A 23802-nucleotide genomic window follows, 5' to 3' on the forward strand; every position below is an offset into this window, starting at 1 on the left:
TGGTTAGACCACATCTGGAGTACTGTGTGCAGTTTTGGTCCCTTTGCCTCAAAAAGGATAATATTGCCATAGAGGGTGTGCAGAAGGTTCACCAGACTTGTTCCAGGGATGGCAGGACTATTTTACAAAGAGAGATTGGGGTAACCTGGGCCTGTATTCTCTAGAGTTTTGAAGGATGATCTCATTGAAACCTACAAAATACATAAAGGAATAGACAGAGTAGATGCAGTTAAGATGTTTCCCCTGGATGGGGAGACTAGCGCCAGGTGACACAATTTCAAAATAAGGGGGAAGCCACTTAGGACCGAGATGAGGAGAAATTTCTTTACTCAGAGGTTTGTGAATCTTTGGAATTCTCTACACCAGCGGGCCGTGGAAGCTCAGTCATTGAGTACGTTTAAGTTAGAGATTGATAGATTTCTGATTAACAATAATGTAAAGGGTTATGGGGATAGTGTGGGTAAAAGGCATTAAAGTGTTCAATCAGCCACGATCGTATTGAATGGCGGAGCGGGTTCAACAGCTTAGATGACCTTCTCCCGTTCCTACATTCCTATCCTACTAGTCATTGCCTGCCATTCCAAAAAAGACCCATTTATTCCTACTCTCTGTTTCCTGTCTACTAACCAGTTCTCAACCCATGACAATATATTACCCCCAATCCCATGTGCTTTAGTTTTACACATTAACCTCTTATGTGGGACTTTATCAAAAGCTTTCTGAATGTCCAAATACACCCCATCCACTGGTTCTCCCTTATCTATTCTGCTAAGTGGAACTTTAGAGTTAGTCAGTAGCCAGGGAGAGGAGGGTGCGACTTAGAATCAGACAGGCATTAGGGTCCAGGATGCAGTTATGGAGGAGCCTCAGCCCTTAACTTTGATCAACAGGGAATCAGGGGGAAAACTCTCTGCTGGCTGGAGTTGTACCTAGCACAAAGGAAGATGGTTGTGGTTGTTGGAGGTCAGTCATCTCAGCTGCAGGACATCACTGCAAGAGTTCCTCAGGGTAGTGTCCTAGGCCCAATCATCTTCAGCTGCTTCATCAATGACCTTCCTTCCATCATAAGGCCAAAAGTAGGGATGTTCGCTGATGATTGCACAATGTTCAGCACCATTCGTGACTCCTCAGACACTGAAGCAGTCCATGTCCAAATGCAGCAAGACCTGGACAATATCCAGGCTTAGGCTGACAATTGGCAAGAAACATTCATGCCACACAAGTGTCAGGCAATGACCATCTCCAACAAGAGAGAATCCAGCCATCACCCCTTGATGTTCAATGGCATTACCATCACTGGATCCCCCACTATCAACATCCTGGGGGTTACCATTGACCAGAAACTGAACTGGACTAGCCATATAAATACTGTGGCTACAAGAGCAGGTCAGAGGTTAGGAATCCTGCGATGAGTAACTCACCTCCTGACTCCCCAAAGCCTGTCCACTATCTACAAGGCACAAGTCAAGAGTGTGATGGAATACCTTCCACTTGCCTGGATGAGTGCAGCTTCCACAACACTCAAGAAGCTGGACACCATCCAGGACAAAGCAGCCCGCTTGATTGACACCACATCCACAAACATTCACTCCCTCCAACACACAGTAGTAGCAGTGTGTACCAAGATGCACTGCAGGAATTCACCAAGGCTCCTTAGATAGCACCTTCCAAACCCATGACCGCTACCACTACTACTAGTGGACAAGGGCAGCAGTTAGATGGGAACACCACCACCTGGAGGTTCCTCTCCGAGTAGCTCACCATCCTGACTTGGAAATATATTACAGTTCCTTCACTGTTGCTGGGTCAAAATCCTGGAACTCCCTCCCTAACAGCCTGTGGGTGTACCTACACCACATGAACTGCAGTGGTTCAAGAAGTCAGCTCAGCACCACCCTCTCAAGGGCAACTAGGGATGGGCAATAAATGTTGGCCCAGCCACCGAAGCCCACATCCCATGAATGAATAAAAAGAAAAGAGGAACTTATTTCCTGTGTGTCTGAGAACAAGGATTGCAGGGTGGATGGGCAAACTGAGCTTTGCACCATGGTGCAGGATGCCATTCTAGTGGGGCAATTGAAAAGGAATGTGATAGTGATAAGGGACAGTATAGTCCAGGAAATAGATGCTGTTCTCTGCAGCCGTGACCAGGAGCTCCGAGGATTTTGACGCCTGTCTGGTGCCAGGATGAAGGCCATCTCCTCGTGGCTGGAGACAAACCTGGAGTGGGAGGAGAAGATCCAGTTGTTTTAGTCTACGAAGGAACCAACAACATAAGAAGAAGAAGTGATGTTCTGCTGAAACAATTTGAGGAGTTAGGGTCCAAATTAAAATGAGGAACCTCAATTGGCATAGCATTTAGTGAATTGAACACCTGGCTCAAAGAATGGCCTTGGAAAAAGGGATTTCAATTCATGGAGATCTGGCATCAGTGCTGGGGAAAGGGTACCTGTTCTATTGGAATGGGTTCCACTTAAACCAGCCTGGGGTCAGTGTTCTAGCGAATCGTGTAACTAGGTCTGTAGATGGGGCCTTAAACTAAAAATGTTGGGGGATGAGTCAAGTGAAGGGAGGTTTAGAAATAAAGGGAAAAGACAAGGCAACAGAGTAGTGATATGGGGAAAGACAAGCAGAGTGGGACAGGAAAGGACAGAGAATTTAATGGTAATAGTGCATCAGTGGATCAGATCCATGCAAAGAATAGTGATAAAAAATGAAATTAAAGGCTCTCTATCTGAATGTGTTTGCAACATAGACAAGTTAATGGCACAAATAGAAACACATGGGTTTGATTTAATCCATTACAGACACATGGTTACAAAGTGATTAAAGTTGGGAAATAACTATTCCAGGGTACACAATACCACCCTCTGAGTGAAGAAGTTTCTCCTTATCTCAGTCCTAAATGGTCTACCCCTTATCCTGAGATTGTGTCCCCTTGTTCTAGACCTTCCAGCCAGAGGAAACATCATCCCTGCATCCAGTCTGTCCAGCCCTGTCAGAATTTTATATGTTTCAATGAGATCCCCTTTCATTCTCTAAACTCCAGTGAATACAGGCTTAGGCGACCTCATATAACAATCCTGCCATTCCAGGAATCCGTCTGGTGAACCTTTGCTGCACTCCCTGTATGGCAAGTATATCCTCTCTTGGGTAAGGAGACCAAAAATGCATACAATACTCTAGGTGTAGTCTCACCAAGGCCCTGTACAGCTGCAGTAAGACATCCTTGCTCCTGTACTCAAGTCCTCTCGCAATGAAGGTCAACATATCATGTGCCTTCCGAAGTGCTTGCTGCACCTTCATGCTTGCTTTCAGTGATTGGTGTACAAGGACACCCAGGTCCCTTTGTACATCAACATTTTCCAATCTATCACCATTTAAATAATACTCTGCCATTCTGTTTTTCTCACCGAAGTGATGACTTCACACTTATCCATATTATACTGCATCTGCCATGTATTTGCCCACTCACTCAACTTGTCTAAATCGCTTGAAGCCTTTTAACATCCGCCTCATCACTTACATTCCCATGTAGCTTTGTGTCGTCAGCAAACTTGGAAATATTACTTTTGGCCCCTTCATCCAAATCATTGATATATATTGTGAATAGCTGGAGCCCAAGCACTGATCCCTGTGGTACCCCACTGGTCACTGCCTACCACTCTGAAAAAGACCTATTTATTCCTACTTTCTGTTCCCTGTCTGCTAACCAATTCTCAATCCATGCCAATATATTACCCCAATCCCACGTGCTTTAATTTTGCACATGAATCTCTAATGTGGGACTTTAGCAAAAGCTTTCTGAAAATCCAAATACACCACATCCACTGCTTCTCCCTTATCTATCCTGCTAGCTGCACACTCAAAAAACTCCAGTAGGTTTGTCAAACATGATTTCCCTTTCTTAAATCCATGTTGACTTTGTCCAAGCCTGTTGATATTTTCTAAGTCTCCTCTTATCACATCCTTTAGAATGGACTCTAGCATTTTCCCTACTGCTGACGTTAGGCTAACTGGCCTGTAATTCGCTGTTTTCTCTGTCCCTCCTTCTTTAAATAGTGGGGTTACATTTACCACCCTCCAATCTGCTAGGACTGTTCCAGAATCTACAGAACTTTGGAAGATGACAACCAATGCATCGACTATTTCCATGGCCACCTCCTTTAGTACCCGAGGATGTAGATTAATGGGCCGTGGGGATTTATGGGCTTTCAGCCCCATTAAATGCTCCAGCACTATCTTTTTCATAATATTAATTTCTTTCAATTCCTCCTTCTCACTGGACCCTTGGCTCCTTGGCATTTCTGGGAAGTTATTTGGTCTTCCTCAATGAAGACAGAACTGAAGTAGTTGTTTAATTGCTCTTCCATTTCCTTGTTCTCTATTATAAATTCTCCTGTTTCGGACTGTAAGGGACCTACATTTGTCTTCATTAATCTTTTTTCTTCTTAAGTACTCTCAGAAGCTGTTGCAGCCCTCTTTTACGTTCCTTGCAAGTTTACCCTCTTACTCTATTTTTCCCTTCTTAATAAATCTCTTGGTCTTCCTTTGCGAATTCTAAACTGCTCCCAATCCTCATACTTGCTACTTTTTCTAGCAACTTTATATGACTCCTTTTTGGATCTAATAATCTTAATTTCTTTTGTTAGTCATGGATGGGCCTCTTTTCCTGTTGTGTTTTTGCACCAGTAAGGAATGTATAACTGTTACAATGCATGCATTCGTTCCCTAAACATTAGCCATTGCCTATCCAACGTCATGTCTCTTAATGAAGTTCCAATGTATTGTAGCCAACTCATCCCTCAAACCTTCTTAATTTCCTTAGTTTAGAATTAGGACCCTAGTTTCGGATTGGACTACTTCACTTTCCATCGTAATGAAGAATTCTATCATATTATGGTCACTGTTACATAAAGAACCCTGTATAACAATATTATTAATTAAACCCTTCTCATTGCACAATAACAAATCTAGGATAGCCTGTTCCCTAGTCGGTTCCTCGACGTACTGGTCTAAAAAAAGCTACCTCATATACATTCCAGGAATTCATCCGCCACAGTATTATTACTAACTTGGTTTGCCTAGTCTTTATGTAGTTTAAAGTCATCCATGATTACTGTAGCACCCTTGTTACATCTACTTGCGCTGTTAATTCTTATTGTGAATGCTCCGTGCATTCAGATACACTACATTTAGAAGTGTCTTTTTAACATTTTTATACATCATTTTTTGTACTATATGGCCCACTTTACTGCTAGCCCTTGTTTCCTCAGCATTCCGCTTTTGCTTTCTACTTTCCTGTCTTTCATTTCTGTCTTTGTTTCCCTTTCTTGTGCCTCCCTGCTCAGGTTCCTATCCCCCTGCCAATCTAGTTTAAAGCCTCCTCTATAGTACTAGCGAATACCCCTGCAGGGGTATGCAACCCACCCAGCTTGTACAGGTACCATCTTCCCCAGAATCAGCCCCAAAAGCCTCATGAATCTAAATCCCTCCCTCCTATATCATCTCTCCTGACTCTCTATCTGGTTTATTCTCCTATTCCTGATCTCGCTAGCACATGGCACTGGGAGTAATCCTGAGGTTACTACCTTTGAAGTCCTGTTTTTAATTTATTTCCTAGCTCCCTATATTCTGCTTTCAGGACCCCATCCCTCTTTTTAACTATGTCGTTGGTACCAATATGGCCACGACCTCTGGCTGTTTACCCTCCTACTTCAGAAAGTCCTGCAGCCGCTCAGTGACACCCTTGATCCTGGCACCAGGGAGGCAACATATCATTCTGGAGTCACGTCTGAGGCCACAGAAAGGTCTATCTGTTCCCCTTATGAAAGAATCGCCAATCACTATGGCTCTCCCACTTTTTTTTCTACTCCCGCGCCATGCAGCTGAGCCACTCATGGTGTCGTGGACTTGGCTCTTGCTGCATTCCTCTGAGAAACCATCTCTCCCAGCAGTATATAAAACGGAAAATCTGTTGGAGAGGGAGATGGACCCGGGGACCCCTGCACTACCTGATTAGTGCTTTTACTCTGTCTGGTGGTCACTCATTCCCTTTCTGCCTGTGCACTCTTTACCTGTGGTGTGACCACCTCACTGTATGTGCTATCCACGAAGATTGCAGCCTTGTGGATGCACCGTAACTCCAGCCACAGCTCCAGTTCCAAAACGCAGATTTTGAGTAGCTGCTGCTGGTGACACTTCTGCACACAGTTTCAGGTTGCCCTGAATACTAGAAGTGTTCCTGACTTCCCACATCGCATAGGAGGAGCATTCCACGTGGCCGAGCTGCCTTGTCATGACTTACCCTTAAATTACTTGCTTTACTTTTACTCCTTCTAGTTTAAGGAATACTAAATATATACTGGGGATCTTACTTCTTATACTTTAAACATTACTTAATCTAAACTAAAGACCAGTTTTTACTTTAAAGACTGGGTAGTAAAAATGCTCACCAGGTTCTCCTTATCAAGGCCACCAGTCCTCTTGCTCCCTGTCCCATTCTGGTCTCAGCCTCGTTCCCCTCGCTCTTTAAGGCCACTGCTCCTCTCACGTTATCAAATGCCAAAAATCAAAGAAGCACCTCTTTCCCTTCCTCCTCTAATCACCCAACTCCCAGCACTCTATTCTCAGTCACACTAAGTTGACTGGCTTTATATGCTCATAAGGAAAAGGCTAGCTGACCCAGTTACAGAGCAACCAGTTCCAGCTGCTTCTTTAATTAACTGAGCCCAACTGCCCACCCAGTGGAGACCTTGTTAAAACCCTCAAGGCTGGAAATATTAGAATTTAAACTGTAGATTTCATTTGGATGCTAACTACAAACAAAGTTAGATTTTTACAAAAAGGTTTTAAAAAATTCAGGGCGGAATCATTCCAGATTTGCACAAAGTGCAGTAGCGGGCAGGAAAAAGGACACAATTGCTGCCAGCCGCGATGGCAGATTTTCGCACTGTGTCATCCCATTCCCGGCACGTCCCACCTCAGTGCAGCTGCTGATTCGCCTGTCCCATCGTCACCTCAGGCCCTCAGTAAACCAGGTGCCATATTTAAAGGGCGTCCCTTTAAAGGGCACAGAGCTGGCTCTCTCAAAGGCATTGGAAGCTGCTGCAAAGTCATGGCTGCCAAAGGGAGGAAACATGCTGCCCCCAAATTTAGCGATGTCTCTCTCGGGCACCTACTGGATGCAGCGGAGGTACACCTACTGGATGCAGCGGAGGCACACAGTCCTCTAATCCTGCTCTGGGCAAAGATCACTAAGCAAAGTCACCAATCCAGCATGGGAGATGGTGTTAGCAGTGGTCAGCACCAACGTCCTGGGAAAGAGGACAGCCACCCAATGCCAAAAGAGGATGAATGATCTCCTCATTCTGCCAGGGTAAGTCACTCTTCTCATCACTTAACTCACACACTCTCACCCACAGGGATCTCACTCACTGCCAGTTTAAGGGACATCACCATTCACTCTCTCACTCACACCTTCATCTGCCCTATAGATTGTGTCCTCACCCTGTCCACAGCACCACTCACCACCTACACGTGCCCAGCATCCTTATCATCTGGCCTGCAGGTGTCCTGCTTACACTCTCTCCATCTCTATTCATGCAGGACAAACTGGCATGCAACAAGAGGGAGAGATCGCAGACTGGTGGAGGAATGCCTGATATTAAGGCCCTCACAGCCTTGATTCATCCAGCTGGCTGGCGAGGATCTGGACCGCTCCTGGCTGATGGTGAGGTCGGCTGTGCTGAACCAAGTGAGGATCCTTCAGTGCAACATCCATCAGACAACCATGCTGTGAGTGAGTTCCCCTGTTCCGCAGTCCCCTGCCTATCTTTCCTCACTCTCGCAGGCACATCTGGGTAGCAGCCGAGGGGGTCCACGAGCCAGATCCTTGACTCCAGCCCTGAAAACACCTCAGAAGAAGAATCTGATGACACCCTAATTGTAGACTTGTCTCAGCACTCACCAGTGCAGAGACGTCACCTCGGTGGAACTAGTTCTAGAGTAGCCTCAGGGTCACAATCTGGTGAGCGCATCGCATTGTCTGATTCACAGCAGACAGCGGCAGAGACTTCCCAGGTTTCCGGCACCCAGAGGATTGGTGGAGACCAGAAATCTGCTGAGGCTGAGTCAGATGAGCAGCCTCTGGACTTGGTCATAAATCAGTTTCTGGAGCTGCAAAGGCAAGCTCGGGAACATCAGGAAGGGATGTCTGCTGCACATTGGAGGAGTCCATCTGCCTTCAGTCAGAGGTGATAGCTCCAGCAGTACCAACGCACCGAGATCAATACTTGTAGGATGGCGGCCACCATGAAGACCTTGTTCCAGGACATCAGTCCTGCACTGCTGCGCAGGCTCAACTCCATCGCTGATGCCATACTTAGCTTCCAACAGTGTCAACATAAGAGGGGTGCAGGCCAGCTTGATCTCACTTCAGCTTTCCCTTCATCTCAGGGTGTCAGCCAGGGGCCCTTCGGGCACCCATTGGGAGGAGGATCAACAGGTGCACACCCCAGGGCCATCCAGCCAAGTGACTCCAGGAGTGTCTGGCCCATCCAAATCCAGTCTTCCTGTGTCCGCCGTCCCCCCACCGCCCCCAATTCTCTCTGTGTGCTCTCAGCTCCTTTGAGGTGGGGCTGGCCCCCATCTCTTCAGCATCTGTGTCGGTGATGGTTTGGTCCTGAAGGGGTCAGGCGCTGAAGGCTGACAAAAGATTGGGTGCATTTAAAGTTTCACAGCAGTGTCTCAAGATATGACCCTTAGTGCGTAAGCGAGCTGCCCTCAGCCAGACAGGAGTCAGACATTCACAGAGGCAATGTGAAGATCTATGGAGTGTCCTCACTGCATGTTGTCATCATCCTCCTGGAATCTAGTGACTATTAGGGCCTCTGCTGCTTCTCCATGACATGAGCCTGAGCACTGAGGATATGTGCACTATCATCAGCTGCACAGGGAGTCAAACGTTCACAGATGCAAAGTGAAGACACCAGGACTGTCCCCATTGCGTCTCTTCATCATCCTCCACAAATCTTACGGCAATGAAGGCCTCCCGAGGATGCCTGCTTTGCCTGGCTAGTATGAAGACCTCATTGCCGACATCCTCACCATCGAGGATCTCATCATCATCTGATGTCCTCCTCATTGGAGGATACGTGCTCCTCTATCTCCTTCTCAGCCAGGTCTTCCCCCTGTTGCAGTGCCAGGTTATGGAGCGCACAGCAAGCTACAATAATGTGCAACACCATCTGGGGACTGTATTGCGGTGCTCCACCGGACCTGTTGAGTCACTGGAACCTCATTTTCAATATACCTATCGCCTGCTCTGTCAAAGTTCGGGTTACAGCATGAGCCTCATTAAACCCTCACTCTGCTGCAGCCTGAAGCTGCCGCACAGACATCATCAGCCATGCCTTCTGTGGGTAGCCCTTGTCCCCGAGGATCCAACCCTGCAGCTTCTCTGGAGCCTGGTAGATGCCAGGGATCTGAGACCTTCTAAGGATGTGGGAGTCGTGGACACTCCCTGGGAATTGTGCGCAGATTCATAGGATGTGGCTGTGGTGGTCAGTGAGTGGAAGCCTTTGCGGTTGATGTAGCTGACTGCTTGTTGCCACGGAGATCTATGTGTCACGTGAGTGCAGTCGATGGTACCCTGCACCTGTGGAAAACCAGAGATCTGCGCAAATCCCAGCGCTCCTGCTTCCTGGCTTTCCTGATCCCGAGCGAAATGCACAAAGTCTGTGCCTTCGTGAAGATGGCATCCGTGACCTCCTGGATGCACTTTTGTGTGGAGGCTTGTGAGATCCCACATAGGTCACCTGTGGAGCCCTGGAAGGAACCACTGGTGTAAAAAATTGAGTGTCGTGGTCACTTTCGCAGCCACTGGCAGTGAATGCTCTCCACATCCCCATGGCACTGGTTTGGCAGCAGGTGGCATAAGTGACCGACCAGTTCCCTAGATATGCGTGGTCTTCAGTGACCCTGGTTCTCGTCATCTGCAGGAATGACTAGCGTGTCTATAGATCCTGTGTCTGGCAAGGCACCTACGAGCAATGGCTCGCTGTGGATCTTCAGCTGCGTGCGTAGCAGACCCTGCGCCCCTTCATCTTGAGGAAGGTGGTCCTCACTTTGCCGAGCCAGGCACCACCGCTGCTCTCCTCTGGACTCTGTAAGCCATGATGCATACCGCTAAATCACCAGTCTCCATGATCCTGATGTTCTCCTTCTGCAGGATCAATGAGAGACGTGCGGGTTAGCCGATGTGAGCGATAAATTTGACGTGGGAGGATGAATCTGGCGAGCAGGGGTTATAATTAGATACCAATGCATTGAAATGGCATTCCCGATGTGTGGCAGTGGGAAACGCGGCAAGCTATTCATGGGTGGAGCGGACGATCACAAACTGATTTCACGATGGCGTAAATCCAATTTTTGGCCCTCTCGCCATATTGTCCACACCCGCCCGCCATGATGCCTGACGCCAACAGGGCCAGAAAATTCCAATCTAAGACTCCTTACTCACCATCCACCAGCAATCAGCCCTCTTTGCTGCTGGGTTATTTTAACTTGAATTACTCACTCCACATGTAAAAAATTACACTCACATACAAACACATTGTTCATGGGCGGCTTTGGGGAAACACCTTTTAAAGGTCCATCACACATTTATTTTCCTGGAAGAATTTATGTTATGACCTGTATCTGACCTGTAAACGATATATGTAATTTTCAGTGCTTTTGGTGGCACCTTCATTACCGTCACTGGTGGGAAAACAGCCAGTTCTTCTGAAGTGTGACCTCTACAGATGCAATAACAACTTGCATTTATATAGCAAGTTTAACATGAGAAAACATCCCAAGTTGGATTTGATGAGTTATATTTTTAAATATGGAGTTAATTTGCAGTAACATTTTCAATAGACCCATGTGCAAAAGGAATAAATGTGATGTGAGGAAAAATCTTTTCACCCAAGGGTGGTTGGAGCCTGGAACAAAGTTCCTGAAAGGGTGGTGGAGGCAGGTTCAATTGAGGTATTCAAAAGGGAATTGGATTGCTGCCTGAAAAGAGAAAATGTGCAAGGTTATGGGGATAATGCAGGGGAGGAATTAGGGGGAATGCTCTTTCAGAGAGCCAATGCAGACCTGACGGGCTGAACAGCCTCCTGCATTGTAAAGATACCGTGATACTGTTACATCCTTTTGATACCAATGTTGATCTAACCTTTGAAGTGAGTGTACCATGTTAAATGACACACTTCTGGCAGCTCTGGGAAATTGTAAGCTTCCTGAGCAGACAAGCTGTAAGAGTTTTCAGTTCCTGAGGTATAGTTCTGAAACAAACAACGCAGACTGGATTTCAGTTCTGGGCTGGGAACTTGCCTGCAGGAGCAGTCCGAGGTCCCAACCCCACCTCGCATCAAAGTCACTGACGTGATACACGTTTTAAATGCAGATGAACTGATTGGCCCAGGGATGAGTTTGGTGCCCAATTGGTGGCCTGGAGGTGGGACATAGAAGTGGAGGGGCCTCTGCAAAGGCGAGTGGCAGCAATGACAGGGCATTCCACTTGCTGTGGAATTGTCTGCACAGGGAGCCAATCAGGATCAGGCTGGCACTTAGAGGAGCAGACAGGCATGGGAGACTTCAAGTTTTATGGATGCCTTCCTGAAGCTTTGGCCAAGAGGCGAGGGATACTTTTCCAGGCTGAGAACAAGAACCTTCCAACCACCCCCAGATTGAGTACCCAGAGTGCTTCTAACATTGTCAGACTGAGTGCCCAGTCACATCACTGAGATGTCACCACCTTCACATGTAGGTGAAAATGAGAAAGGGTACCACTGAGGAACAGCACAGCTCATTCCAGTGTCAAACTGAGTGTTCAGGGAAGGCAACCTGCTCATGCATCATTCTCCCCTCAGCCTGCAGGAGAGGAGAGCTCATGATACCCAGGAGATGACATGAACAGGTGGTGGAGTGCCAGACCTGCACCAACTTGCCACTGAGCTGGACATCAGAAGAGTGCCATCACAGCAGGCCCTGGGCGATGGCAAGACTGGAAACCAAGAGGGCCGGGGTCATTTGATAGTTCTATTCCCAGGTGAAGGGCATGAAATGCACTGTGGCTTGTCAATCGCTGTCAACTACGGGCTTGATACTAATGCACCCACTGAGTTGTCCAAGTTTGCATCAACACTTCTTGTGTCTCTCACTGTGCCTGCAGCCAGTGACCCTTGGAGTGGAGCAGCGCAGACATCACCGGCCTCCTCACTGGGGTGAGAATCCACAGAACCAGCAGGTCACATCCCACCACCACACCATTCACCAGAGCAGATACATGCACCTTGGTGGCGCCAAAATCTAGCTTGGAATGGGGAGCACAGAGTGAGCGGCAAGAGGAGGAGAGTGAGGCAGAGTCAGCTGTGGGCAGTCTCCTTTGGAGAACAGAAATAGCCATGCTCCACAGGACAAAGATTCTGGGCTTCAGGTGTCACGTACAGGAGGGTTATTCTGGAATATCAGTGGCAGATGAGTTCCCTATTGTCAGAGATTCCTGAGCCACTGCAGAGCCATTACAGTCAGTGAAGGAGTCAGTACAACACATGCTTCATCGTGGCTCAGGGACTTGAGCGCATGAGCTCCTCCATTGAGAGATTGGCCACCCTCATGGGGAGTTACATGCAGCATTGGAATGAGTAGGTGCAGGAGCAGCATGCTGACTTACACCGAAAGAGTGAGACTCTCTGTTGCATTGACTGCTCAGTGTCACTAATGGTGCAGAGATGCTTGGAGTGGGTGCCAGCTGTGTGCCAGCTGGTGGTCTCATCAAGCATTGAAAGGCACCATGAAAGGAGTGAGGCAGTTGAAGAAGCCAATGAGGAGGCCACCCCTCAGGGTCATCCCCATCCCTTGCCTCCTTGGCCCCTCTGACTGAGGAATTATCACTATCCCAATGCCTGCGACAGGGCTTCCCCAGCCAGGGCTTTGGCATAACTGCCTGTGGAGGAGTGACTGCCGGTACATCCAAGGTGAAATGGAAGCCATGGACATCTCAGCAGGTTGACTTGCCCTCACATCACCCACAGGGTGAGCACCTCATTGGAGTGGGTGTGTGTGCGAGGCAACACATCATTAGTTGCACTTGATAGACCACCCTGGGTGAAATTATCTGTTTCTTTGCTCATTTGATATAGATTGTTCCAATAATATTCATTGATATTGATTAGTGTGCTGTTTGTTAATGGATTGAGGTGGGGACTAAAAAGGCTGTAGGGGAAGACAGGGAGGCTGAGGGGGTCCAGGTCCTTGTTGCAGGTGCCTGGCCTGTGATGTGGGGTGATGGTGGCAGTGGAGATGCCATGTTTCATGCCTTTGGGTGACGATAGGATTATCCAGATGTGTGTACTTGTTGAATAATTTATATCTCTGATAGAAGTTGAGTTTTGCAGACACCTGCCTTAGGCCTGGGAGCCCTCAGTTGAAGTGTTGCTAAATCAATGTGGCTTTTATGGCTATGCCAGCCTGCCGATCACAGTAAGCCCTGGGACGGTGTCAATGCTCTCCCTCCAATGCATGGGCACTGGGCTCCTCTGCAGCACCTCCTTTGCCCGATCTTCTTCCCGGTCCTCTAATGAGAAAGAGTGTTGCATCAGTCTTCATCTTCATCCAGCCTAGGCCTCTTTATAGTATCACACTGTTCAGTGTGGAGCAGATGACCACAACAATCAACACCCTGGCTGGCTCTTGCTGGAAGTCCCCATCTGACCGGCCAAGGCAACGGAATGCATCTTCGACTTGCCCATGGTCTGCTCAACGGAGATGGCTCTGGTCGTAGTGCCTCTCTGCTGTTGTGTCTGGGTATTGGACGGGAGTCAGCAGCTACCTCTTCAGGGAATAACCTTTATCTCCCAACAGCCACCTACTGAATCTGGATGTTGATGGGAAGAGCTGTGGCACCTGAGACATTCACAGGATAAAAGAATCATGACAAATGCCCAGGAACTGGGCACAGAACTACATGTTCCATTTCATGTGGGCATTGAGCAGCTAGACATTCAGTGAGTGGAAGTCTTTTCTGTTCAGGAATCTGGCTGGCTGGTCTATAGGTGCCTTGATGGCTTGTGGGTAAAATAAGTGACTCCCTGGACCTCGAAGAATCCAATGCCCTCTATGCCTATTTGAATCAAAATGGATGTAATCCCCCTACTCTGCAGAATAGGGCATCCGTGACCTGCCTGATGGCATGTTGAGCCGTCAACTATGAGATACTAGCCAGGTCTGCAGCTGATCCCTGGAATGACCCGGATTCATAAAAATTCAGGGCAATGATGGACTTGACAGCTATGGGTAAGGGACCACCATGGGGCCCATGAGGCATCAGGTCATTGTGGACCAGAGAGGAAGTGTCTGTGACCGAGTGCACAGGTAGATGCAGTCTCATTGGCACTGATATGGTGTCAGTGTTGAACATAGAGCAAGTCTCCGACACCACATGCCTCGATAGCTGCAGCCTCCTATGGCACTGGCTGTCTGTCATTTGAAGCTAGCTGACTTGTGTGCGGTCCAGGCAGTGTCATTGGGAGTGCTGTCTTCTCCTTGCAGCCCCTCTCTGTGCTCCTCTAGCCTCCTCCTGACCAGGAGTATGTCTCTGCTGAGGCTCCTCCTTGCTGCTCTGCCAGATGTCAGAGAAGCCATTTCCCATCTCCAGTCCCTGAGCTACCCAGGTGATGCCAGCAGCCTGCTGTCCTTCTCAAGACTCCCACCTCTCACTGTTGAGAAATCCAAATCCTTTCAGCCTCAGCGATAGTGACCCTGTGCCTTGATTTGAGCAGCTGAGCCTGATTGTCCGTCTTTTAAATGAGTTGACCGGTGCCTCTATGATCCCTGATGGCTCCTTGCTGTGTATACACCAGGCTCACCCTGATGTTTCCCAGACACTGTGCCCCATGCCTAAAGACAGAAAATATGAAACTGGCCCAGCGAGGCCTTTTTAATTAGCTCCACAACTAATGTTATAGCCACCTAACTGGAGGCACATCGCATTCCAGTCACCACCTCCCACTAAACATTGCATTGGGATTCCGAAGGTGGTGGGATCCATTGCCATCCTCTGGGAATGCAATTTTCAAATCGTGCCCAAACCCGTTCTGGCCCCCAGTAGCAATTAAAAATCTAGCCCTGATCTTTCAATTTTAAATCAAATAATTTTAAACCTTGACTTCTGTTCACATTTTTCCCTTCCTGCTCATTCTTCTTTCCAATTTATTTCTTATTTTTTTACTTCTATATTTTTTTCTGAACTAATATACCCTATTTTAAATACCTATTTATTTGTTTCACTGTTTGCTTGTTTTCTGGTATATGTGCAACCCAACACATGCTCTGGAGGTATGACACACAGCAAAGCTTAGATGAAAGCTAGTTCTAAGGGTTGGTTTTTCATCTAATTGAACTCAGAAAGTACACTGTAGACCTGATCACATTCTTCACAATCTTTAGACTTTTCGAATGTTAACATTGGCTGCTTCACAAAATAACTTAAATTGACCCATTGTGACCGAAACATGTTACCAGTGATATTTTAGCAATGTATGGCCTGGATCTTCCGTGAAGTGGCAATCACCCTCAGATTGCCACTCTGACCCTACTTTTCTGCACCCCGACGCAGCTCCGCATTTCTGGCCAGGTCTTCCGAGCCCAGCTTTCCCAGAAATGTGGTCCATTGGAGAACTTCATCGCAGCAGAGCTTCAGGGGGATGATTGGACATACCTCCTTTTTAACGGCACTAGCTGCCATCATGTCCAGTGTGAATGTTAGTGCTGAATGTATGGATGTTAGTGAATGCACGAGTGGATGAACGAGTGACTGGGTAGGGCGGGTGAGTAAGTGGGTAGGGCGAGTGAATAAGTGGGTAAGGTGGGTGAGTAAGTGGGTAGGGTGGCAGGTGGCTGTAGTGGTAGGTGGGTAAGGTGGCAGGGCAGATGCGTAGGATGGTAAGTGGGTAGGGTGGTGGGTGGGTGAGGTAGGTAGGTGAGTCAGTGAGTAGTCAATCATGTCTGGAGCGGTAGTGAGGTCATGGGTTAGTCAGGTCAGCTTGGGGGGTGTAATTGGGTGGTGGGGGGTAGTCAGGTCTCCTGTGGGGGGTGGTGTTGTCAGGGGACTAGTCAGATGGTCGGGAAGGGTGGTCATGTCAGGGGAGCGTTGGTCAGGAGCATGGCCGGGGGGTCAGGAAGGATTGTTGGGTCAGGGTGGTCAGGGAGTTAGTTGGGAGTTTGAGGGGGCAGGCAGGGTGGCAGTGTGAATGAAAGGTTCCTGGATCTGCATTTGAAGTGCTGTAAACTGCAAGGCTATGGACCAGGTGCTGGAAAGTGGGATTAAAATGAGCGGTTAGTCTCTTTTTACTCTTTTTGGCTGGCGCAGACACGATGGGCTGAATGGCATCTTTCTGCACCATAACTATTCTATGGTTCTATGGGTGCTCAGTTTTGTAGTTACCCAGGAGTTAGGCTAAGACTTTTCTGTCTAACATTTCCTGGGTAACTATCCAGGTAAGTACGCCGGAACTGCCCGAAGTCTCCAACTCTAACTCAGAGTTGGAGACTTTTGTGGAGGATCCTGGGAGCAGGGTAGTTGCCTGTCAGAAGTTCAAACGTCTCGGGTAGTTCCCTTAGAGGTCAGTGTATACAGTGTGCATCAAGGGTCGTATACCTGCTCTCCGATGACCCGGAGACCAAAAGATCTGGGACCATATTTTAAGCATGTCATGCAGAGGGTTGATTTAATTCCTGTTCTTTTCATACATTTTGCATTGTAATTAGTGTTGGTTGATTCTATGCTGCCTATTTCAGTTTTGTCAAGCCTCACTCATTGGAAGGGAAACACGATTACTTTGGTTTAGAAACATTATATTTTGATGTATTTTCTTTTTAAAATCAAACAACAGACTATTTAGCATCTTTGTATTAGCATTTCCTTGTTCTGCTAGCAAAACACAATGATCAGTTGTAGATTAAAAACTCATCATGGGTGTCACTAGTATATCCCAATGTTTTGAAATAGGAGATAATTTTAAAGACCAAAGTTAATCACTTTTGACTTTTTTTTCAAAAGGGGAACAACATTTGTTCACAAATTTAGGTAGGTTTATTCCTAGATTTTAAGGAAAATAGCAGTATTATAAAATTGTTTCATTTTCAAAACTTGATATTGGAAAAAATATAATTTATTTTCCAGGAAAGCATACAGAGACACTACACTATGAATCTTGTTTCTTCAATCTTGTCGAATGAAAGTGGCTCTGCTATTTATGGAATTAACCAGTTTTCTGATATGTCGTCTGAAGTATTCAGAGGTAATGTTTTGTAACATTTCAATACACAGTCGATTAATATTAAAGTCTATTATTGTGCTCGGGCACAATGTACTGCATTTTGAATAATTAATGTTAAATTGTTAAATATGCGTGGTTTGCAAAATTCAAAATAATCACAATTTCAAATTCAAATGCTTCATTGAATATATTTCTTAAATCACACCAAGTGCTGAGGACTGATACATTTTTAGTTCAATGCACTGACTAGTGCATTAGTGAATGGTATGGCATTGTATACACATATTCCTAAATCCTCTTGGAATAATATACCAATATAACAATGCCATTGACAAGTTAAGTATCAACAAACTAAATATCAAGTTAGGAAATTATTTCAGCGTGTTAGGTAGGTTATGATTGATGATTGCACAATACAAAATAGTAATGAACCATTCAGTGCAGAGCCCTAGGCTGATAGTAGAAGCATTAAAGAGGAGCCCAGTTTTGCTGTTCTTGTAGTTTTCCATATTAATAGTTGAAGGTGTGCACTGGCTTCTCTCTGCATATTACCCTTGACAACCTGGAGAAACTGGTCATTTGAGAAATTGTGGGAAGACAACATAGCAGTGAGCATCTTACTGCACTATGTTGTACCAACAGACCACCATGAAAGATTTCCTTCTTGGTTTTGATTTTGGTACAAGTAGTGAACTGAGATAACCTCTGCTCTAAATTCTCCCATATCATCATCTCTAGTCAATTGCATGTGTTAGGAGAAATACATACTACATGAGCATGTAGCACTAGGTGGTGCTAGTTAACTTTATTCTGTGTTGCTTTCAAGCACTCTTTTCTTTGCTAGACTGAGCACACAGTGAATCCAGTTAGAAGCAGCTTTGCTGTAGGCGCAGGAACTCACAATGAGATAGCTATTACCTGTAAGAACTGCAACCTTTCACCTTTTCAGTATTTTCAGTACTGTGGTCTGTAGTGTATACTGACTAAATTATAAACTGAGATCCCTTGATTATTTACAACCAGACTGAAATCAGAACATATGAGCAGAATTTCAAACAGTGAAGTTCACATTAATGTTCCATGTGCTCATATTATGTTCCTGTGTGTATTTGTATGCAGGTATTAAAGCCTTCTATTTTAAAATGGATCAATGCATTAAAATATAACTACACAACCAGGTGTGTAGCATATGTTAAAAATCCATACAGAACTTTGCTTTTCGGAAGCATTATTTAATTTCTTTACAGATGATTATGGGCTAATTACTAGGAATTTAGAAATTATATGTTTGCATTTTACTAAATATTGATATGAAGCAGGAAGGAAAAAATAATATTTTATAATTAAACCTGCAGCAACATATTTAAGTTCAAGATCAGTACAGCTTCCCAAATACACATCACTTCTCAAGGATGCCAAGAGGCCAGCATTACCATCAAAATTTGACTGGAGGGACAAGAATGTTGTTACACCTGTGCGAAATCAGGAATCTGTAAGTTTCTTTTTCTTCTTAAATCTGCTGGAACTGTAGATGGATAAAAAAAATACTAAAAATGATTTACAATGAATAGTTACTTCAGTGATGCTGCCAGCACAGATATTGGACCATTTCTTTGGAGACATTAAAAACACTCTTGTCAGCTCATGCAGTAATATTTTCCAATGTACCAGTTGATATTCTGACCATAATTTTCCAAAATTTTGTGAATAATGAAAATGTGATGGATTTTTAAAAATGGTGACAAAAATAAGTCTATAGTAATGATATTATAGGCCAGTTCATCTCACTTCAGTTGGTAGTTAACTATTGTACAATGCAACATTAAATTCTTACACACTCTGGGGAAGTGTAGACCTATCAGGGTCAGTCAACACAGATTTCTAAGGGACTGGTTTTCTTGACCAACATAGAATTCTTGTGTAAACATTGAGGATAGGTAAAAGAAATATCGCACACATGGTTTATCTATTTTTTACTGTCCCTGCCTCTGAACCAGAAGCACTGGGTGCAAATCCCACTGTAGGACTTGATATCCGAGAAAGGTGTATTCATAACATGGCCAAACATATTCAGTATCAACTTGTAAATCCTTCCAACATACAGCAGGCGGTAAGAACAGGAGAGATTCCTGGTCAGCCATGTGATGGAAATCACTATCCACAGCTCCAGGCTACAAACATGCATGTAACCGTGTATGTTGCCACAGCAAGACTCCTTGGGGGTCCAGTTGACTCGGGGCAGCTGGTGTGGATCAGGTTGGTGCCAACAGTACGGGGTTCGATCCCTACTCCAGCTGGGGTGGATTTGGACACTTCCTCCTTGCCAACGAACTGAAAAAGAAGAAGAAGGGTATGATATAAAGCATATATCATAGTATGAAATATATGTTGAAAGTGAGGGTAATGGAAGGCAGAAAGCAGTTTGAGGGTAAAGGAAAGAAATTATGTTTGTGGTATTCAACAGAGATCTCAAAGAGCAAGCATAGGCCTCCTATGCTGTGTGGTTATATGTTTTTTACTGCACAGTATCAATATAACAAAAAGCTTTTGCTTTGCAGAATAGACACAACTGGACAGGGTAATATTTCCAACTATTTTTTTTAACTTCTATAATGTTTCCCATAAAGTATAAAACAACAAATGTGTGTGAAGTTAACCATATAATTTAATTTCCATTGTTCACCATGCTGCCTCTCTCAGCTTTTTAGGAACTGACTGACCTTAAAGACATGTTCTCCCCTTTTTGCTAATTATGGCCATAGGGAGTGTGGGTAGGATGGGGGTAGTGGTCTTACAATTTTTTCACCGTTCAGTGATTCAGTAATAAGCTTATCAATGCAAAGAATGGATTCTTGGTAGATATCTCATAGCGGGGTCAAATGAATAGGAACATTCTAACATTGCTAAGTGTGGATATATGCAGGGAGCACATGAGACAAGTGGGGCAGGGAGGGGGATTATCACTTATTCTGCTAGTGGAAATGGGGTGATAACAACTCAAGAATAGCAGGGAGAATATCATTATGCCATTACCACTTCCTATCTAGCCATCACTATTGTGAAAAGCGCTTTTTGCTGGGCAGCTAGAGCAGCCACTCTTTTGAAGCAATATTCCCTTTAAGTATGCAACTTAAGCCCTGCGACATGCATGGGACTCCAATTGCTATTTTATGAAGCAGCTGCGTGGAGTGTGCAGAACGCAGCTCAATCCAGTTTTTTCCAGTACTATAGCCGAAGAAGGGCAACAGATTTAAATCATTTTAGTGAGGCCAGGAGAAGCAGAATTGCTCCTTTGGGCTCCACAGGAATAATGTGGCTGCTGTCACCCTGAACCATCACCTTCAGATCTACCTTGCTGCCAGCTGGAAGAGCCTACTCATTCAGTAGAAGTAGATTGTGCATACACCAGCTACCATAAGGGCCCATTTTTGAACTTCGTTTATCTGAATGTGGAGCCCCTCCCTACTTCAGGTTTTAAGTTCACGGGTAGTAGCTCCCCTCCCAGACCACTGTCCCTCCATTACTCCTATCCCCTTATTCTATCCTCCATTAGAATAAGAGGATATTCCTATTCTTTGACTTACTCAGGCCTCCTTTACCTTACTCCTTTGGCCTGTTTTCCCCTTCAACTTCGTATTCCTACCAAGCCGTTGACCCTAACACTCAGACTCTGATTCTGAGTCCTGACCTCCAATTTCCCTCTTCCCCCTCCCTTTGACATTCAATCCTGTCATCTGGCCTCTGATTTCATCCCCTTGTCACAACCCTGACCTCTGGTCCTCCCTGCCTCACCCCCAGCTTCCATTAAATGGATGCCAGCAGCCCCCTGGGACCATGCCCAAAGGCTTATTCTTAAAAGTTGTTCTTAATTTTTGCTTTCCAAGAACAAAAACATTTTGATGTTGCAACCTTCAAAATAGTCCCAATCAAAAGAGGTGATTGGAAAGAAAAGTTCATTTATTAATAATCCTATTATTATGACTGGTTGTAACATTGGCAACATTCTCAAAATGGATGTGTGTGCTTTTTTAGCATTCCAGCCAGCAAAGCAGTTGTATGAAGATCCAATAGGTATCAGTATATACTGTAGGAGAAAATAAAGAAACCTGTAGAGTGCAGTGTTGTGGCTGCTGATATGATCTTTTTAATCATAGCAACAGAGTGGTATCTTATAATGGAGATGGTTATTTAGGGTCTTAATGCTAGCACATCGTAACTTTTTAAGATTTAAAATTGCACACTGACAGCGAGGTTTTGTATTTCATAAAATCTTACTTCCTCCCTTGAAACTTCTTTTAAATAAATCAGCACTTTGTTATGTTCTGCCCTTTGGAGCCAAATGAATAGAACAATACAATGCATTAATTACTTGCTACGATATGTCTCATGTACCATTATCTACTAGTTCGTTGCCAATGATTGGTTCTAAATGAATATTTTTGTAATTACATAGCTTAATAGCCTTATTTGTTAAAGAACCATAACACATTCATCATTCTGTTGAGTTGCTCCCTTGGCAAATTTAGCTCATACTGGTGCCAACATCTTCAGTTACGCAGACCAAGTGTGTTCCAGTGAATCATTTATCTGTTATAGCACTTACAGGATTAACCTTTTCAGGTTCCCCTGACTGCTTGCAATGTGTCCAGAAAATCGGGTTGTTTTCCCAAAGATTTCCGATTCCCAAAGTAAGACAAAATAATTTCTAAGTCTTATTTAGATAAAATAAAGCGCTGCCCCTTTCCTTTAAAGGCTGCTGGAGTGACAAGGTAGTGATTCAGCCTTCTTGTGTGAATATGTTGATTTGCCAATAATGATGTGAAAATCCTAAAGGTTTTCAGGTGCCAACTCTTTTTTGTTCCTTTGACATCCTTGATGCCAGAAAAGGTGAAAGGTCACTTACAAGGTCTGTCAAAGCATCGTTGTTAATTATAATAAGCCTTATTGAAACTTTCAGCATATATATTTTATTATATATCATTATTTTTAATATGTAATTTTATGTTATACCATAAGGGCCCATTTTTGAACTTGGTTTATCTGAATGTGGAGCCCCTCATTCCAAATGCGAATTCTTGGGAGTAAACTGGGTTATGCAATTGTCAGACTAATCTCTGCTTATTTTGTGTTGTAGTGTGGTGGATGTTGGGCATTCAGTGTTGTGGAGAGTATTGAATCTTCATGTGCAATCAAATGGGGGCAACTGGAGTTGCTGAGTGCACAAGAGGTTATAGATTGTTCTTACACGGATGCTGGTTGCAAAGGTGGCTCACCTATCAGTGCCCTGATGTGGCTAAATCAGGTTAGTAATTTTTTTTGGTAAACTGCCAGCGTTTATTTGTCAGTGATATCACAGCAGTACCTTTATAGAATATGAAAATGACAAGCAAAAAAAGACCAGTTGGTCTATTACGGCCACTGCACATTCATGTTAGTTGGAGCATTTTGACTAAACACTTCCTAATCCCTCCTTCCTGCACTCAAAGCCATATAATCACCTGGGAGAAGTGATAAAACAGACAGAAGCCTAAGGCCAAAAAGCAAAAGAAAAACTCTCCTCTCTGACCTTCTGCAGTGATCATACTGACCATGGTTATGTTCAATGTCCATCCGTTTAACTTTTCTAAACTGCAATCTGTGCCTCGGACAAGAACCAGTCCATTTCCCTCTTGCAGGCATGAACATAGTCAGCATGCACGCCACCAGCCAGCAATGCATTCCAGAGGGTCACTACTCTGTGGGAAAAGAACAACAACATCCATTCCTACTCTTACATCATTTAGATGCACATCACCTGGTCCTTTGCAGTTGCAAACTGAGATGATCTATCAATATGTACACAACCAGCCTTTTCATTATCTTATATATCCCTATTAGGTCACCTCTGATTTGGTTAAAACTTCACAGTCAAATTGGTCCACTACGATTTAACTAACTGCTTTAGACATAATATATGACCACAATAAATTAAGATCAGCAGTACTTGAAATGTCTAGAAACCCATGCATTTTTTGGTCTTGTTTATCCTTTCCAGCAGTTTCCATGGCTTGTGTTTGGTAGCCCTTATTTACGCTCAAGGCCTATGATCTCTTGGCAAACCATTAGGTGGTCTGAGTACCTCCTGTCTTTGCCTCTCCACAGCAGTGAGACCGCACTCCTGAGATTTTTCAAACCTGCTTTTTGCTTCTCCAACTTCCTAAACTACCTTAAAAAAAAATCTTATTTAATATATGTAATTTGTGTTTGAATCCCCAGCAGTGTATAAATTTGCATTTAGAGACTTAAAGAGGCATAGATATGTAAGTAGTACAATCTGTTTATGGTGCATTGCTACAAAAAGTATTCTGAGTGAAGTGAGATGTATTCACCATACCATTACCCAAAGTTGTATAATATACTGAAGGTGTACAGAGATGGAAAGGTTTACTGTTTCTTGAATTCATGTAACATTTGTTGTCAGCGTCCTGAAAATGAT

The 23802-nt window shown here is 44.8% G+C and overlaps 1 protein-coding gene across 1 annotated transcript in view; it reads left to right on the forward strand.

Annotated features, from left to right (window-relative positions):
• The window catches only part of ctso (cathepsin O), an 86812-nt gene that overhangs the window by 11734 nt on the left and 51276 nt on the right, over positions 1–23802 (forward strand). The window contains exons 2-4 of the mRNA XM_078540670.1: positions 17231–17348; positions 18683–18819; positions 22462–22629. Coding sequence (XP_078396796.1) covers positions 17231–17348; positions 18683–18819; positions 22462–22629 — 423 coding nt within the window. The remainder of the gene's footprint in view (positions 1–17230; positions 17349–18682; positions 18820–22461; positions 22630–23802) is intronic.

The sequence above is a fragment of the Cetorhinus maximus genome, chromosome 1 (assembly GCF_964194155.1).
Source record: "Cetorhinus maximus chromosome 1, sCetMax3.hap1.1, whole genome shotgun sequence".
Lineage (NCBI taxonomy): Eukaryota > Metazoa > Chordata > Chondrichthyes > Lamniformes > Cetorhinidae > Cetorhinus > Cetorhinus maximus.